This window comes from Hibiscus syriacus, unplaced genomic scaffold, assembly GCF_006381635.1.
Source record: "Hibiscus syriacus cultivar Baekdansim isolate YM2019G1 unplaced genomic scaffold, ASM638163v2 tig00116997_pilon, whole genome shotgun sequence".
NCBI classification, from domain to species: domain Eukaryota; kingdom Viridiplantae; phylum Streptophyta; class Magnoliopsida; order Malvales; family Malvaceae; genus Hibiscus; species Hibiscus syriacus.
Genome location: NW_024063513.1, coordinates 5,713,462 through 5,726,023, shown reverse-complemented (window position 1 = coordinate 5,726,023; position 12,562 = coordinate 5,713,462). Strand labels below are relative to the sequence as shown.

General features: G+C 32.2%; 2 protein-coding genes across 4 annotated transcripts; both read left to right on the top strand.

The window, feature by feature from the left end:
* The first annotated feature begins 509 nt into the window (after positions 1-509).
* On the top strand, positions 510-1,272 carry LOC120194040 (basic leucine zipper 4-like). Its single transcript, XM_039196441.1, has one exon. The coding sequence runs from the start codon at positions 580-582 to the stop codon at positions 1,069-1,071; it is 492 nt and encodes a 163-aa protein (XP_039052372.1). The 5' UTR covers positions 510-579; the 3' UTR covers positions 1,072-1,272.
* Positions 1,273-10,584: 9,312 nt separating this feature from the next.
* Positions 10,585-12,130, top strand: LOC120194039. Of its 3 annotated transcripts, none has more exons than XM_039196440.1 (3): positions 10,585-11,280; positions 11,377-11,478; positions 11,558-12,130. In XM_039196440.1, exons 1-2 carry the CDS (start codon positions 10,789-10,791, stop codon positions 11,437-11,439), a joined length of 555 nt encoding a protein of 184 aa, XP_039052371.1. In that variant the 5' UTR covers positions 10,585-10,788; the 3' UTR covers positions 11,440-11,478; positions 11,558-12,130. The 3 variants fall into 3 exon arrangements, with proteins under 3 accessions (XP_039052371.1, XP_039052370.1, XP_039052369.1); XM_039196438.1 differs by having other exon boundaries at positions 10,591-11,280; positions 11,367-11,478; XM_039196439.1 differs by having other exon boundaries at positions 10,586-11,280; positions 11,377-12,130.
* Positions 12,131-12,562: the final 432 nt, after the last annotated feature.

Genomic DNA, 12,562 nt, shown 5'->3' with positions numbered 1-12,562 from the left:
AGTATTGTTTCAACAATAAACATATTTTAATTTAATTGTAAAATATATAAAGTTTGAACAGAACTTAACACAATTGCTTGATAATCTCTCACCACTCTCTACGAACACCTTTATATTTTATATTTTAAAAAATAACTTTTTTTAAAATATATATATATATATATATGTTGTTTCTCTCCGACGTATCCCACATGACTTCTGCTCTTTGTCTCTATGATAAATATATGTATAACTTTTCAATCAAAAATATTTTTTTAATCTTTTTTGGTTTGATGCTTCGTGATTAAGGTAAACCTAATCTTCTTCTCTTCTCCCACGATAACTTTAAACCAAAGGATAATTAATTAAAAAATATGTATAGTATTTTAACATTTGTTTTGCAATGGTAACTTTATTTTTGCCTTTAAAAAAAAAAGTATGATTCCAAAATCTTTTATTACCAAAGGACCCCAACCCTTCCCTTTAAATACCCTTTCCCTCCTCTTCTTTCCTTCCCTTTTCCTCTCTTCTCTCACTTGCTACTACTATTGATTCAAAAACCGTTTTCGTTCTCCTGTTGTGTTTGGTCTAATTGACCCAATGTTCTTGTCTGAAGAAGCTGACCAGTTCGAATTACCGGTTCACGAAACCGGCTTCACACGCGAAGAGCTTGAAGAGTTATTATCTCTTCTCGAATCGAATGAACCGGTTGGTCCAAACTCTGGTTCAGAAGGCTCGACCGGAGCGGTATCTTCTCTTGAACCTAATGAACCAGTCAGTCCAAACTATGGTTCAGAAGGTTCAACTCGGGCGGTGTACTCGGCAGACGAGAGGAAGAAAAGACGCATGGAATCGAACCGAGAATCAGCGAGGCGGTCCCGTTGGCGAAAAAGGATGCACTTGGAGAACGTCACGGACGAAATTAACCGGTTGAGCATAGAGAACCGGCAACTTAAAAACCGAGTCAGTTCGGTCATGAATCAATATCACATTGTATGGCGAGAAAATGAACAGTTGAGATCCGAATCCGTAGCTCTTTGGGCCAAACTCTCGGATCTTTACTGGACTTTAGCCACCATGCAACCTCGATAGCGTATATTGCAATATTAAACCTTTTACTTTGAAACTAAATCACTATCACGCCCCCTTCCCCCTTGAAATTAAGCTCTAATTAAGTGAACTAAACTATTGAATTTTTTAGCAGTTACAGAAATAAGTAGAGCTTAATTTCACTTTCTCTCTCTCCCTACTTAATTATATAAATATTGAGAAAAAGTGGTGGTTTTGATAAACCCCACGTTTGGTATATTGTAAAAAGTATTTTGTTTAGGTCTTTTTTATAGCATTTGTCTTTCTGACTACAATAATGCGGTAGTCCGTGGCTTTGTACATGTGTCTTGCCTTCCTACATGCTGTATATAATTCATGGGTCAGTATTATATTTTTATGAGAAAATGCATTGCTTTACTCTTCTTTTTATGACCAGTTTACTGTTAATTTGGATGGGATTCATGAATTAAAGTGTTGACAAAGTTTATAATTAGAGCAGCCGACAAACAATATGACGCGCACTCGTGGGTCCACACGTATGTGGTTAGGTTTAAATCTCCGTGGTCGGTTGTTACTTGTTAACTTTAAAGCTTAACACTGTGTACACTGTACACTTATAATTTCTCATGTGGAAAAAGTTGGCAAGAATTAAAAAGAAGGGGAAAATGGGTTTAATGTGATTTTTTTAAGAAATAAATGAAATGTGCTTCGATTTTATTACTTTATTTAAGTGGGCTATCAATTACACACTATAATTCAACGTAACAAAAATTAATATAAGTTATGTATGTATAGATACAAACGTTTATTGTTAAATTATTAAGAGTTATTGAATAAATATTATTTTATATTCACTTTAATTTTTTAAAAATTAATTTTATTATAAATATTTATGTTTAAAATTATAAATAATTTTAGTTTTATTAATGTATGTTCTATAATAGGAGAAAAAATATAATCTGAATTTTAAATAAATAGGTGAATAGTGAAATTATTGACAATTTCTCATGTATTTTTGATTGACACCCACTAATTAAAATTGAATAAAAAATATTTACGAATTATAATGACTAATTGAAATACTTGAATTATACATAATATAATAAAAACTACTTAGTGTACATGATATTTTTTTTTGAAAAACTACACATGATATTTAAACATATGATACATGTATAATTATAAACAACAAATATAGGTAAGTATTATTATTTAGACTAATTTTCACACATGTACAATCTATACAAAGTAAAATCGTAACAGTTGGAGATAAAATTTGTTTTGTTTAACCCTTAGTTTAAATATGTTCATAACTTCAGTAGTTGAAGGAATCGTTGTTATTTTTAAAAGTCATGAGTTCGAGCATCAACAACTGCAGCAGAGTAATTGAACATTAATTATTAAATAATTAAAAGTATTTAAAACATATATTATTTTATAATTCCCTTAACTTAATAAAAAAAATAGGTTCATAAACGGACCGATTAAGGCGAAAAGCAAAAGGCAGTGCAAATTACAAAGTCACCCCTCTCCTCACACTCAATTTCCGTAACAAATCATATGCTGTTTTTTTTCCATGGCGGACATTAAAAGAGAGGGTTGATATAACTTATGTCTAAATCTCGCATCATCCAGTTTTTTTCTCTCAAAAACTTTACTTATATGATTTCTATCTCGAATACTCCACTCCTTTACAAGTTTGAGCTCGCCAAAGTTTATAGCTTTATTAATAATACCCCACTCCACCACCCCTCAAAATATTAAAAAATAAACTTTATTAAAAATTCTACGTTATTAAAATTCAAACCTTTAAATTATATATATATATATATATATATATATATATATATATATATCAAAGATAACTCTCAATTATTTGACATTGAACGTTTATACGCTTGACATTTCTGATATTCGAACTTGGGACTTCAAAGAATATCAACAATTCTTTTACCATTGAAATTGTTCGGTTCGTGTTTAAACTATATTTTAAATTAAATTTATTCACTTGATTCAATAATTTTATCTTAAATTTAACTAACTGAAGTTTAAAATATTTTTAATAATTTTAAATGAAAAAACAAAATTTTAATAATTTGATTTTTTTTATTGGAACCCGGAGTCAGTCCAATATAGACATCAAATCTCTACTTTACACTAACCAACCCCAAGCATGCAAGTCAAAAAGCAAAGGAGCCCAAGTCTTTTTCTTTCTTTTGTAACAAATGTGAAAATGGTTTTTTTTTTACTTGAAAAAAGAAAATGATTAATCTACGTAAACAAAAAAGCATGCATGTCCCTTCACATTATTGATTACATGGCATGCAAACAGGTTGATGATACTCTGAATTTGTAAAGAGATGGGGCCTTGATTATATAATGCAGGTGCACAGAATGATTTTGGATCTGTAGTCCCCATGAAATCAACTTAAAAAATAAAGCACAAAATTAGAAAAAGAGGAGATCTGGTAAGCCAACCACCAAAATAAAGAGATTGATAGCCAGTCCTCCTTTGCCATGAGTTAAGTATACCAAACTCAACACGATTTCACTTTCCACGACCTTTTTCATTTAAATTGATTTATATGTTGCCAAATGTTTGGTTCTTGATTAAATACAATTAGTTTACTGATTCGTTTTTTTCCATAATTTTTTATGATAAAAGGTAAGGAAATTATTCGAAATAGATCTTAAAATATAATGTGAGTTAAAACTAAAGTGATATCACTTGTCAATACACTATAAATTTAGTTAATGATATTTTTCTTACATAATTTGCTGATCAGTTAGCTTATCATATCAGTAAATCAAAGTTTTTCTGCAAAACTTAAATAAATTTATTAATTTGTTCTCTCTTATAATTTTTTATAACCAATTGATTGATATATTTATATTGAGTATTGCAGAAATCCATTATAAGGACAATTTTTTTAATTTATTTTGTTTCTTTCGCAGCAGATTTATGGTATTGAATTTTCATGGGTATCAAAGTTGTCAAGAATACATTTTCCGACTGAGAAACATAACTACTGGTTCACGTGTTAATAAGATAGTAGACAAAGTTACATGCATTTGCTAAGGAGTATGCGGTATCATCGTATTCCATTGTTTAGTAATGCCTAGGCTTTTAACAACGAGTGGTGGTGCTTCCTATTTTCTTTTCCCTAAAAGAACAAAATTTTCTGTAGGTGACGCAATAAAGATCATGCATTTCAATATTCATCTTAAATTTCCAAAAAAAAAATCACTATTTTTCGGTAAATTGAATTTTATCATTAAAATAACTGATATTGGCTCTTATGAACTGTTTTGTACATATCTGTTAATTCTTTTACACATTTTATTTCGCATCAGTAGTATCAAAGCTAAACATTTTTATTGTGACAAATAATAAGCTATAAGCCTGATGGTAGACTAACGCCATTAGAAGAGACGATTGCATCGTTACGAGAGAGATTTGTCCATCTTCTAGACTATTTTTATTATGGGTGACATGTGCCTATATTTTGTTATATTTGTTTTATGATACGTTATGTTTTACTACTAATGCATAAACTTTTACGGTGCTGGTTATTTGGAATTCCATACTTATGCATGATGTTTTTTTGTTACTTTTACTCGGTTTGAACTTTATAAATTTTAAATTATGTTTTTCATTACTCGATTTTGAAAAGGGGTTAGAAATGTTTTAGAATTGTTTAATGTACACTAAACTTAGTCGTGACACATAGGTTGGGTCTAGAGAGTTACACAAGTATTGATGTGGCTTGTGGCAGTTCCAAACTGTTGAAGATATATTAATATAATATTCTAGTACAATTGAATAATATTATTAATTGTGAAGTACTTACCGAAATGCTGTGACTTGTGGCAGTTCCAAACTGTTGAAGATATACAATGTGTCATATTTATAAAAACCAAGTTTGATTTTAAGTTATGAAAGAAATGTCAATTTGAAATAATTTTAATATAATATTCTAGTACAATTGAATAATATTATTAAGCAGATTTAAGAGAGAAGTTGTTCTAGGTGAAGTATTGTTTAAAAATATTCCCATTCGAAATATATTTTTAATGAATTTAAATATATTATAAATTAATGCACAAAAATATATTATAACTTAAGCAAATAATTAAAATTTCAAAAAGATTTGTCATTATCTATAGTTTGTACATCATGGGAAAAATTGTCCAAACATGGCCCACACATCCTTGGCCACGAGAGCAAACCTTTTGGGTTCAGGTTGTAGCTAAATTGGGCAAATAGGGAACCCAGGTAAATTATTTGGCCTAATAGGGCAGCCAAACGTTTTTTTTTTTCCAAATTTGTTAAAAATTTATACAAGTTTCATATTTTTTTAAATTCGAAACTTTAAAAAATTTAATATTTTTTTTAAAATTTATTAAAAATTTCTAAAAGTTTCATATTATTTTTAACTTCGAAATTTTAAAATTTTTATTTTTTCCAATTTTTTTAATTACACTAAATATCAATAAAATTTAAACAATTCTAATTTTTTTATAATTTTATAAAAGTATACTTTATTAATTATAATTTAAATAATTAAACAAATTTATTACTTAAAAATGAATTTTTGATACAATTTAATATTGACTACAAAAACTAAATAAACAAATTTATTACTTATATTTGTTCAATTCTTACCGATGTCGAGACGTGGTAGAATGGTAATGACGTGGTGCTCGTCAATTTCGTCGTAGTCGTCTATCTTCTTCATTTTCTTCTTCTTCCGATTTTGGTGTTCCGAACACTACACCACTTTGATATACATCTTCGGGTGAAAACGATGGAGTACTCAAAGTATTTGACGCCATCATTGACGTCACGCCGGCGTGACGAGTCCCTAAAAATATATTAGATTTATTCTGGTTATGGGACCTACCTAACACGGCCCATTAAAAAATTATATCTCAAGAAACTCGTCACGCGTTTTATGGGGACTGCTGCAATTACCGTAGATCCCAAATTAAATGTTTGGGTGCCCTATTGGGCCAAATAATTTACGTGGTGCCCTATTTGCCCAATTTGACCTCAGGTTATCCAATGCGGAGTCAGCAGTTCCAAACCTAAAATAGACGTTACAAGATTTCCATTTATGGCAAATTTGAATTTCCATATAGGATATATTAATTTATATATGGTAACAGATTAGGTTAAATCATGTTTTTCAAAAAAAATCTCTAACAACTACAACAATCAAAATTAATAGTTGTAGCATTATCATTTTAAGTATAACTTAATATTTACACGAATCAACTTATCTCGGTGGTTAAAAGAATTGTTGTTGTTCTCATAAGTCATGTTTCGAGCACCAACTACTGCAGTAGGATGATTGAGTTTTCATTGTCAAATGATTGAGAGTATTTAGAACATATATTATTTTGTAATCACCTTAGTTTAATAAAAAATATATATAATCTAATTCAGATTTTACACACTCACATTCATGAAATCTAACATTCACAAGATGTCCATCTAAAATCATTTTAAAATTTATTCAAAATATGTTAATTTATAGATAATAACAGATTAAATTGAATCAAGTTTTCGGCAAAATCTTTTAGAACTACAACAATTACAATGAATAATTGAAGCATTATTATTTTAAGTAACTACAACAATTCTATCCAAATATTCTTTCAAACTTATCATCACTACCTCTTCTTTAATTTAAACATTTTAATATACAAATCCCATATATTTTCTGCGTTCCAATCCACTTTCACATCACCCAAACGTCTCTTAAATCCAACTCCGACCAAAGGCAAAGGTGATTGAAACAAACTAATAGTAATTGAATTCGAATTTAGAAATAAAATTAAAATATTTTTATTAGATATCTCTATTCTTTGTGATATTAGTTTATTTATAACGTAAATTATATGTTTAGTATCCTAACTATTATTTTTATTTTATTTTGATCACTTAATTATTATTTTTCTCAAATTATATATAATATTACGTTTTGGTTTTATTTTTTTCATTCAAGTTAAAAAATTAATAGAATTGCTTAAGTGATATTTATAAAAAAAATCAAAGATGATGTGGCATTATGTTATAATGACACATCAATATCAATATTAATAAATGCAACATTAGATATGATTTTGAAATAAAAAGTAGTTGAATGACCAAAACGGAACAAAAGTAATGCTTTAGATACTAAACTTGTAGTTTAGCCTTATATATATAGAGAGAGAAATGAATGCGCTTGAAGAAATGGAAAACGAGGGCAAGACAAGGAAGAGGAAAAAGAATTTTCGGAGAAGAGTTGGTAGAGTGATTAGTTGAAAAGATAAAGGCTAGTTGCCTACCTCAATATTATTAAGGCTTTATTGTAAAATAATTATTAATTACGCTCCTTTTTTTACTTTAATTATCTATTTTTAAAATAGGCTTTAATTATATATTTTTAATTAAATTAAATGATTAATTTTCATTTTCTAGTCATTTGATAAAAAAGATTCATTACCAAAGGGATAAACTCTCAGGGTGGAAAGCACATAACCTATCCTTGGTAGGTAGAGTTACTTTAGTTAAATCAGTTCTTTCCGCGTTCCCTTCGTATTTTATGCAATCGAGCTCATTACCAAAGGGAGTCTACGAGGAGATTAAAAAGCTGATGAGAGGTTTCATTTGGGGAAGTATTGATAAAAAACAGCGGGTTCACCTTGTGTGTTGGGAGGATGTCTGTTCGGAGCATAAACAATGTGGACTTGATTTGCGTGTTTACAAAAGCAGAACGAACCGATGCACATGAAGATTGCTTTCAGATTAATAGCGGAAAGAAATCGTTTGTCGATTCGTGTTCTTCGATATAAATATAGGATGAATGAGGTTGTCCCAATGTCGATTGCCAAATCATGTTGTTCTCGATTATGGAGGGTTGTGAACTTGCTATGGTAGGACACTTCTGAGGGGATCGTGTGGAGTCTAGGCGATGGGGCATCGGTGGATTTTTGGAATGATAACTGGCTGGGCGAAGTGGGTCGGCTCGGGACGCATGTCCCATGCAGAGTAGTGGTGTTTCAATGGCTACTAAGATTGCTGAAATGGTGGACGTTAACGGCGACTGAAAGTGGAACGTTTTTCATAATTTAATCCCTTCTCCGCTTATCCCATATATTGTTGCAGTACCTTCACCACTCGCTGCTGGGGGTGAGGATAGATCGGAATGGAGATGGGAGAGTAGCAGCCCGCTCACGACGAAGAGTGCATATAAACAACACACAAAGGATTCGGAAAGTCAAGATAATTGTAGCTAGGAGTTTATTTTAAAATACAAGGGACTTCCTCGTGTCAGATGCTTGTTGTGGTTGATATATAAGGGTCGCCTGTTAACGAATGAAGAACGATTTCGGAGGCATCTTGCACCGACTGCAGGTTGTGCATTGTGCGAGGACTCGGTGGTGAAGCGTTCAGCTTGGGCAAGTGTTATTCATCCGGATCGTTATTCGAAATTTATAGAGATAGATACGGTGCCTGGGTCAAGAAGAATCTTAGTCAGCCAAAGCTACTTTCCATCTCATGCTGACGGCTGAGATTTGTTATTTGGAGCGATCGTTTGGAACATTTGGATGCGAATGAATATGTTGTTCTTTAATGAGGACTTTGTGGTGGGTGATAACATTCCCCAGCTGAGTAAGGGCTTGGTTAGTGAATCGATACTTACCCAGGACCCAATGAATGCTCTAGTATATCAGAGGTCTGTGGTCAACCGCCAAGGTGCGAAGTGGTGTCCACCTTCGATGGGATGGTTTAAGTTGAATTCAGATGGTGCTCGATATGTTGACTCGGGTCATAAAACATGTGGGGGTGTCCTTCGCGATAAGAATGGTAGATGGATTATGGGTTCTGCCAAGAATATTTACATTTGCTCGGTACTTGATGCGGAGTTATGGTGTATCTTTGAAGGTCTTAGGTTGGCTTAGGAGTTGCAGCTTGGCGCGATTGTGGTGGAGACGGATAGCGGTTCGTCGTTATTCCCACACATCTTAAACATGGTGAGGAGGAAGTGGCGAGTGCTTTTCAACCACATTCCTCGTGCAACTAATACCGTTGCAGATGGAATGGCGAAGCTGGCGCGAGCTGACAGTATGGGCTTACGTTACTTCCAAGATCCTCCGGTTACTGTGGAAGAAGCCTATCTGAAAGAAACCAGAGTTCATAACCATGTTGAAGCTATAAACTATACCACCTTGCTGTTTTCTCATTCTCATGCAAGAAAAGAAAATGTGACACTTGATCTTTGTCTATCTTCTGCTATTACCCTCTTAAATTTTTGTAAGAAAAATAATGGGAAAATTTAAAATCCAATCCGATTTTAAGAAATTAAATAATTCTATCTCAAACACTTTAATTTTGAGAATTCAAATATTTTCACTCAATCAATTTCAATCTATAAATTTTTATTCTTATATTTTATTAAAGTATCTTAAGACTTCAAATCTTATCTCAACTTTATAGAAGTGTATCTATGCGAAAGTGATATCAAGATTTAGTCTGAACATATTTTAATTTTATTTATAAGTACGAGTTAGATGAAGAAACCAAAGCATGAAGAACTTATTAGTGAAGGATGATGATTTCTTTTAGATGTTGATATAAAATCAATCGCAACATAAAACATTTAATTTAATAAATAAAATAAGCATTTAAAATAGAAAACAATATAATCTAGACATTAATTTTATAATAAATCCTATTATTAATTAGAGATTGTGAAGAAAAGGGGGGCCGATGTCATATACCATCAATCATGTTCTGCATCCACATCATGTGGTAGTGGTGGAATATGTATATACCCACATATTATAATATTATTATCGTTGGCCAAAGAAGAATATGATTCCAACATTCGATCCCACCATACATCATGTCCGTGTCAATCATATTTTACTTTTGTTTTCTTTTCAAATTATTGTACAATTGTTTACCAATACCGATTCATGTCCAAACGGGGAATTCCAAGGACATAAAAACAAAATGGAAAAGCATGCAAATCATGCAAAGGGAAATGATGATCTGACCTCAAGTTACTTGACATAGAAATGTTATCCAAATAATGTCAAAACAGAGCAATCATTTATACCCTTCATTCCCATCTAAAAGATGCTTCAATTTAAAGTAGAACGAAAAATAAAGCAGTTTTCTTTATGTGTTTTCCCCCCTTTAATGAGCATTAACTAAGTTCACGACTAATACATGGCCCATTAAACCATGATATCGCGTGCGTGCCCTACAGTTACGGGAAAGCAAGATGAAATGCAGGTTCATAATGTAAACGTGTTCAGACATTAATACATGTAGATGATTTGAAATTAGGTTTTTTTGTAATTAACAAGACATTAGGAATTATGCGTTCAATTCGCCTTTGATCCTATCAGCAATGATGACTAGTTATGGACCAGCATTCAAAAGTATCCAAACAATAAATAAATTCCGACACGTAATATAAAATGAAAGGGGAGGACGGATGCCTTGATTAAAAGATTGTTACATAACCCAACAATTAGGGTCTAGGGAGCTCTTGGAAGTTATCTCAGCAGTTAAAGCTACATATAACCTTAGGGTCTTTTGGAGTATGTATGTCTTCCCTTGTTTCTACTCTTTTTCACTCCCAAGCTGACAGATTATCTGTTTTCCATCTTTTTGTTTCCTTTCTTGTTGGTCAACATACTTAAACCATTGAGCTTTATTTTTCAACTCTACCACCCTTCAGCCTAACACTTGCTCAAATGGCCACTAGGAGCAGAGCATTTAAGGCAGGGAGGCAGCTTGGAGAATTCCTCCAAGAAAAGCAAGAGCCTTTCGTCTTAGAGGTTTACCTTTCAGAAAAAGGGTGTGTGAAAAAGAAGATAATTTCAGGAATTAACTTCAACTTCAGTTGTTGCCATGCCAATTCGGCCAGGTTCTTAAACAAGTCTGATAGTCAAAAAGACAGCAAGAAGGATTCTCCACAATTTCCCAAGGTTCTTAAAGTTATACTACGTAACAAGTTGTTTAAAATTAAAGGCTTGATAACCAAGAATTCCGATAATGAAGATGGAAAGCTTAGTGTCATTGAGATGGACATAAATACCCAAGAAACTGCAGAGGCAGATAGATTTTCATCTGCTAGCAGCGCAACAGTGTATAATTCATGCTCCGATAGTGACATAGATGAACCACGGATGGTTGCCGACACTTGCGTATCTGACCACAAACTCGACGGTGAAAGGGAAAAGAAGGTAAACAAAATGTTAATTCGTTGTTCCTTCTTCTCTTTACCTTTTCATGACGAAAGACGTAAGTTTGTTACTCATAAAGCTAACAGGCTGCTGCAGAGTCAAAGTTTGGATGGAGTTGCATGGAAGAAAATAAACAGCATAGCCCTCAGTCAGTGTTAGAGGAAGTGTCTACTTCAACATGCTCCCCACTCGATACTCGTTAGTATCTTTAAAGTTGCTAAGCTTTCATAATTGCTTCCCTTTTGATTAAAGTTGAGTACTAATTCACCTCAAACAGCAAGAAAGGTTTCCAGCAAAAAGGCTCTTCAAGGTGGACTCAATACTCTCACCTTGGCTCTTGAATTTACTTGAAACCAGGGCAGAGGAATCAAGGTGTGCCTGCGCGGGATTAAAACAACACAAAATGCCTGATTGGTCCAGTTCTTTGATTGTACTAAAAAGTTGGTAGAAAATAAGCATGGCAAGGAACAGAAAGGCAAAGGAAAAGGGTCTGCTAAGGCGATTCCAAGGGTTAGGTGTGAAAAATTCAAGGGATGGGGAAAACGACTCGGAGATGAATCCATTATTAAGCAATTGTTGGAATTAGATATAATGAATTCAACCCAGTGGAGGAATGATTTTGACTCCCAGAAATGGAATATCGGGATGGTAGTTGGATGCGCTATTGAAGAGGAGATTACAAGTGAAGTCCTAATGGACTTTATGAATGTCCTATAGCTAACATGTAAATTGCTTGCTTGTTTCAAAATTTAATTATGGTGTCTGCTTTTAATTGCTATTCAACTGTTGCTGTTACTGTTTAAATTTGTTCCTTCATATAAATGGACCTAATAAATTTGAGAAAAGAATGAAGTTAACTAAAAATTTATATGAAATTTACCCAAAATTGCTACATTCTATTGTAAAAAAATTAATTTTTGATCACTTACATTATTGATTTATTAAATTTTAGTCATTTACGTTATCAATTGTCAAGGACGGGTCCAAGATTAAATTATGGACTGAGTTAAATTAAATTATGAAGGGACAAAATGGGATTGAAATATTGGTTCATAATCAGAATAATGACCATTATATAATGGTAAAGATATTATTTAAAATCGTTATTGGGCAACTGCGATACCCCCAATAACCTCAATAGCACTTGCTATTGTCATAATCGCGATAAACGATACGCAACCGAAAACGTTACCGTAATTTTAATTTAAATCCCTTGGGCAAGTTTTTAATTTTAAAATAAACATGATCTTAAAATATAATTAAATCATAAAAAGTAAGAGTT

Coding starts and splice junctions, on each gene's coding strand:
- LOC120194040 (XM_039196441.1), top strand. CDS start 580: ATGTTCTTGTCTGAAGAAGCTGACCAGTTCGAATTACCGGTTCACGAA.
- LOC120194039 (XM_039196438.1), top strand. CDS start 10,789: ATGGCCACTAGGAGCAGAGCATTTAAGGCAGGGAGGCAGCTTGGAGAA. Junction 11,281..11,366: donor ACGGTGAAAGGGAAAAGAAG/GTAAACAAAATG, acceptor TAAAGCTAACAG/GCTGCTGCAGAGTCAAAGTT. Junction 11,479..11,557: donor ATGCTCCCCACTCGATACTC/GTTAGTATCTTT, acceptor CACCTCAAACAG/CAAGAAAGGTTTCCAGCAAA.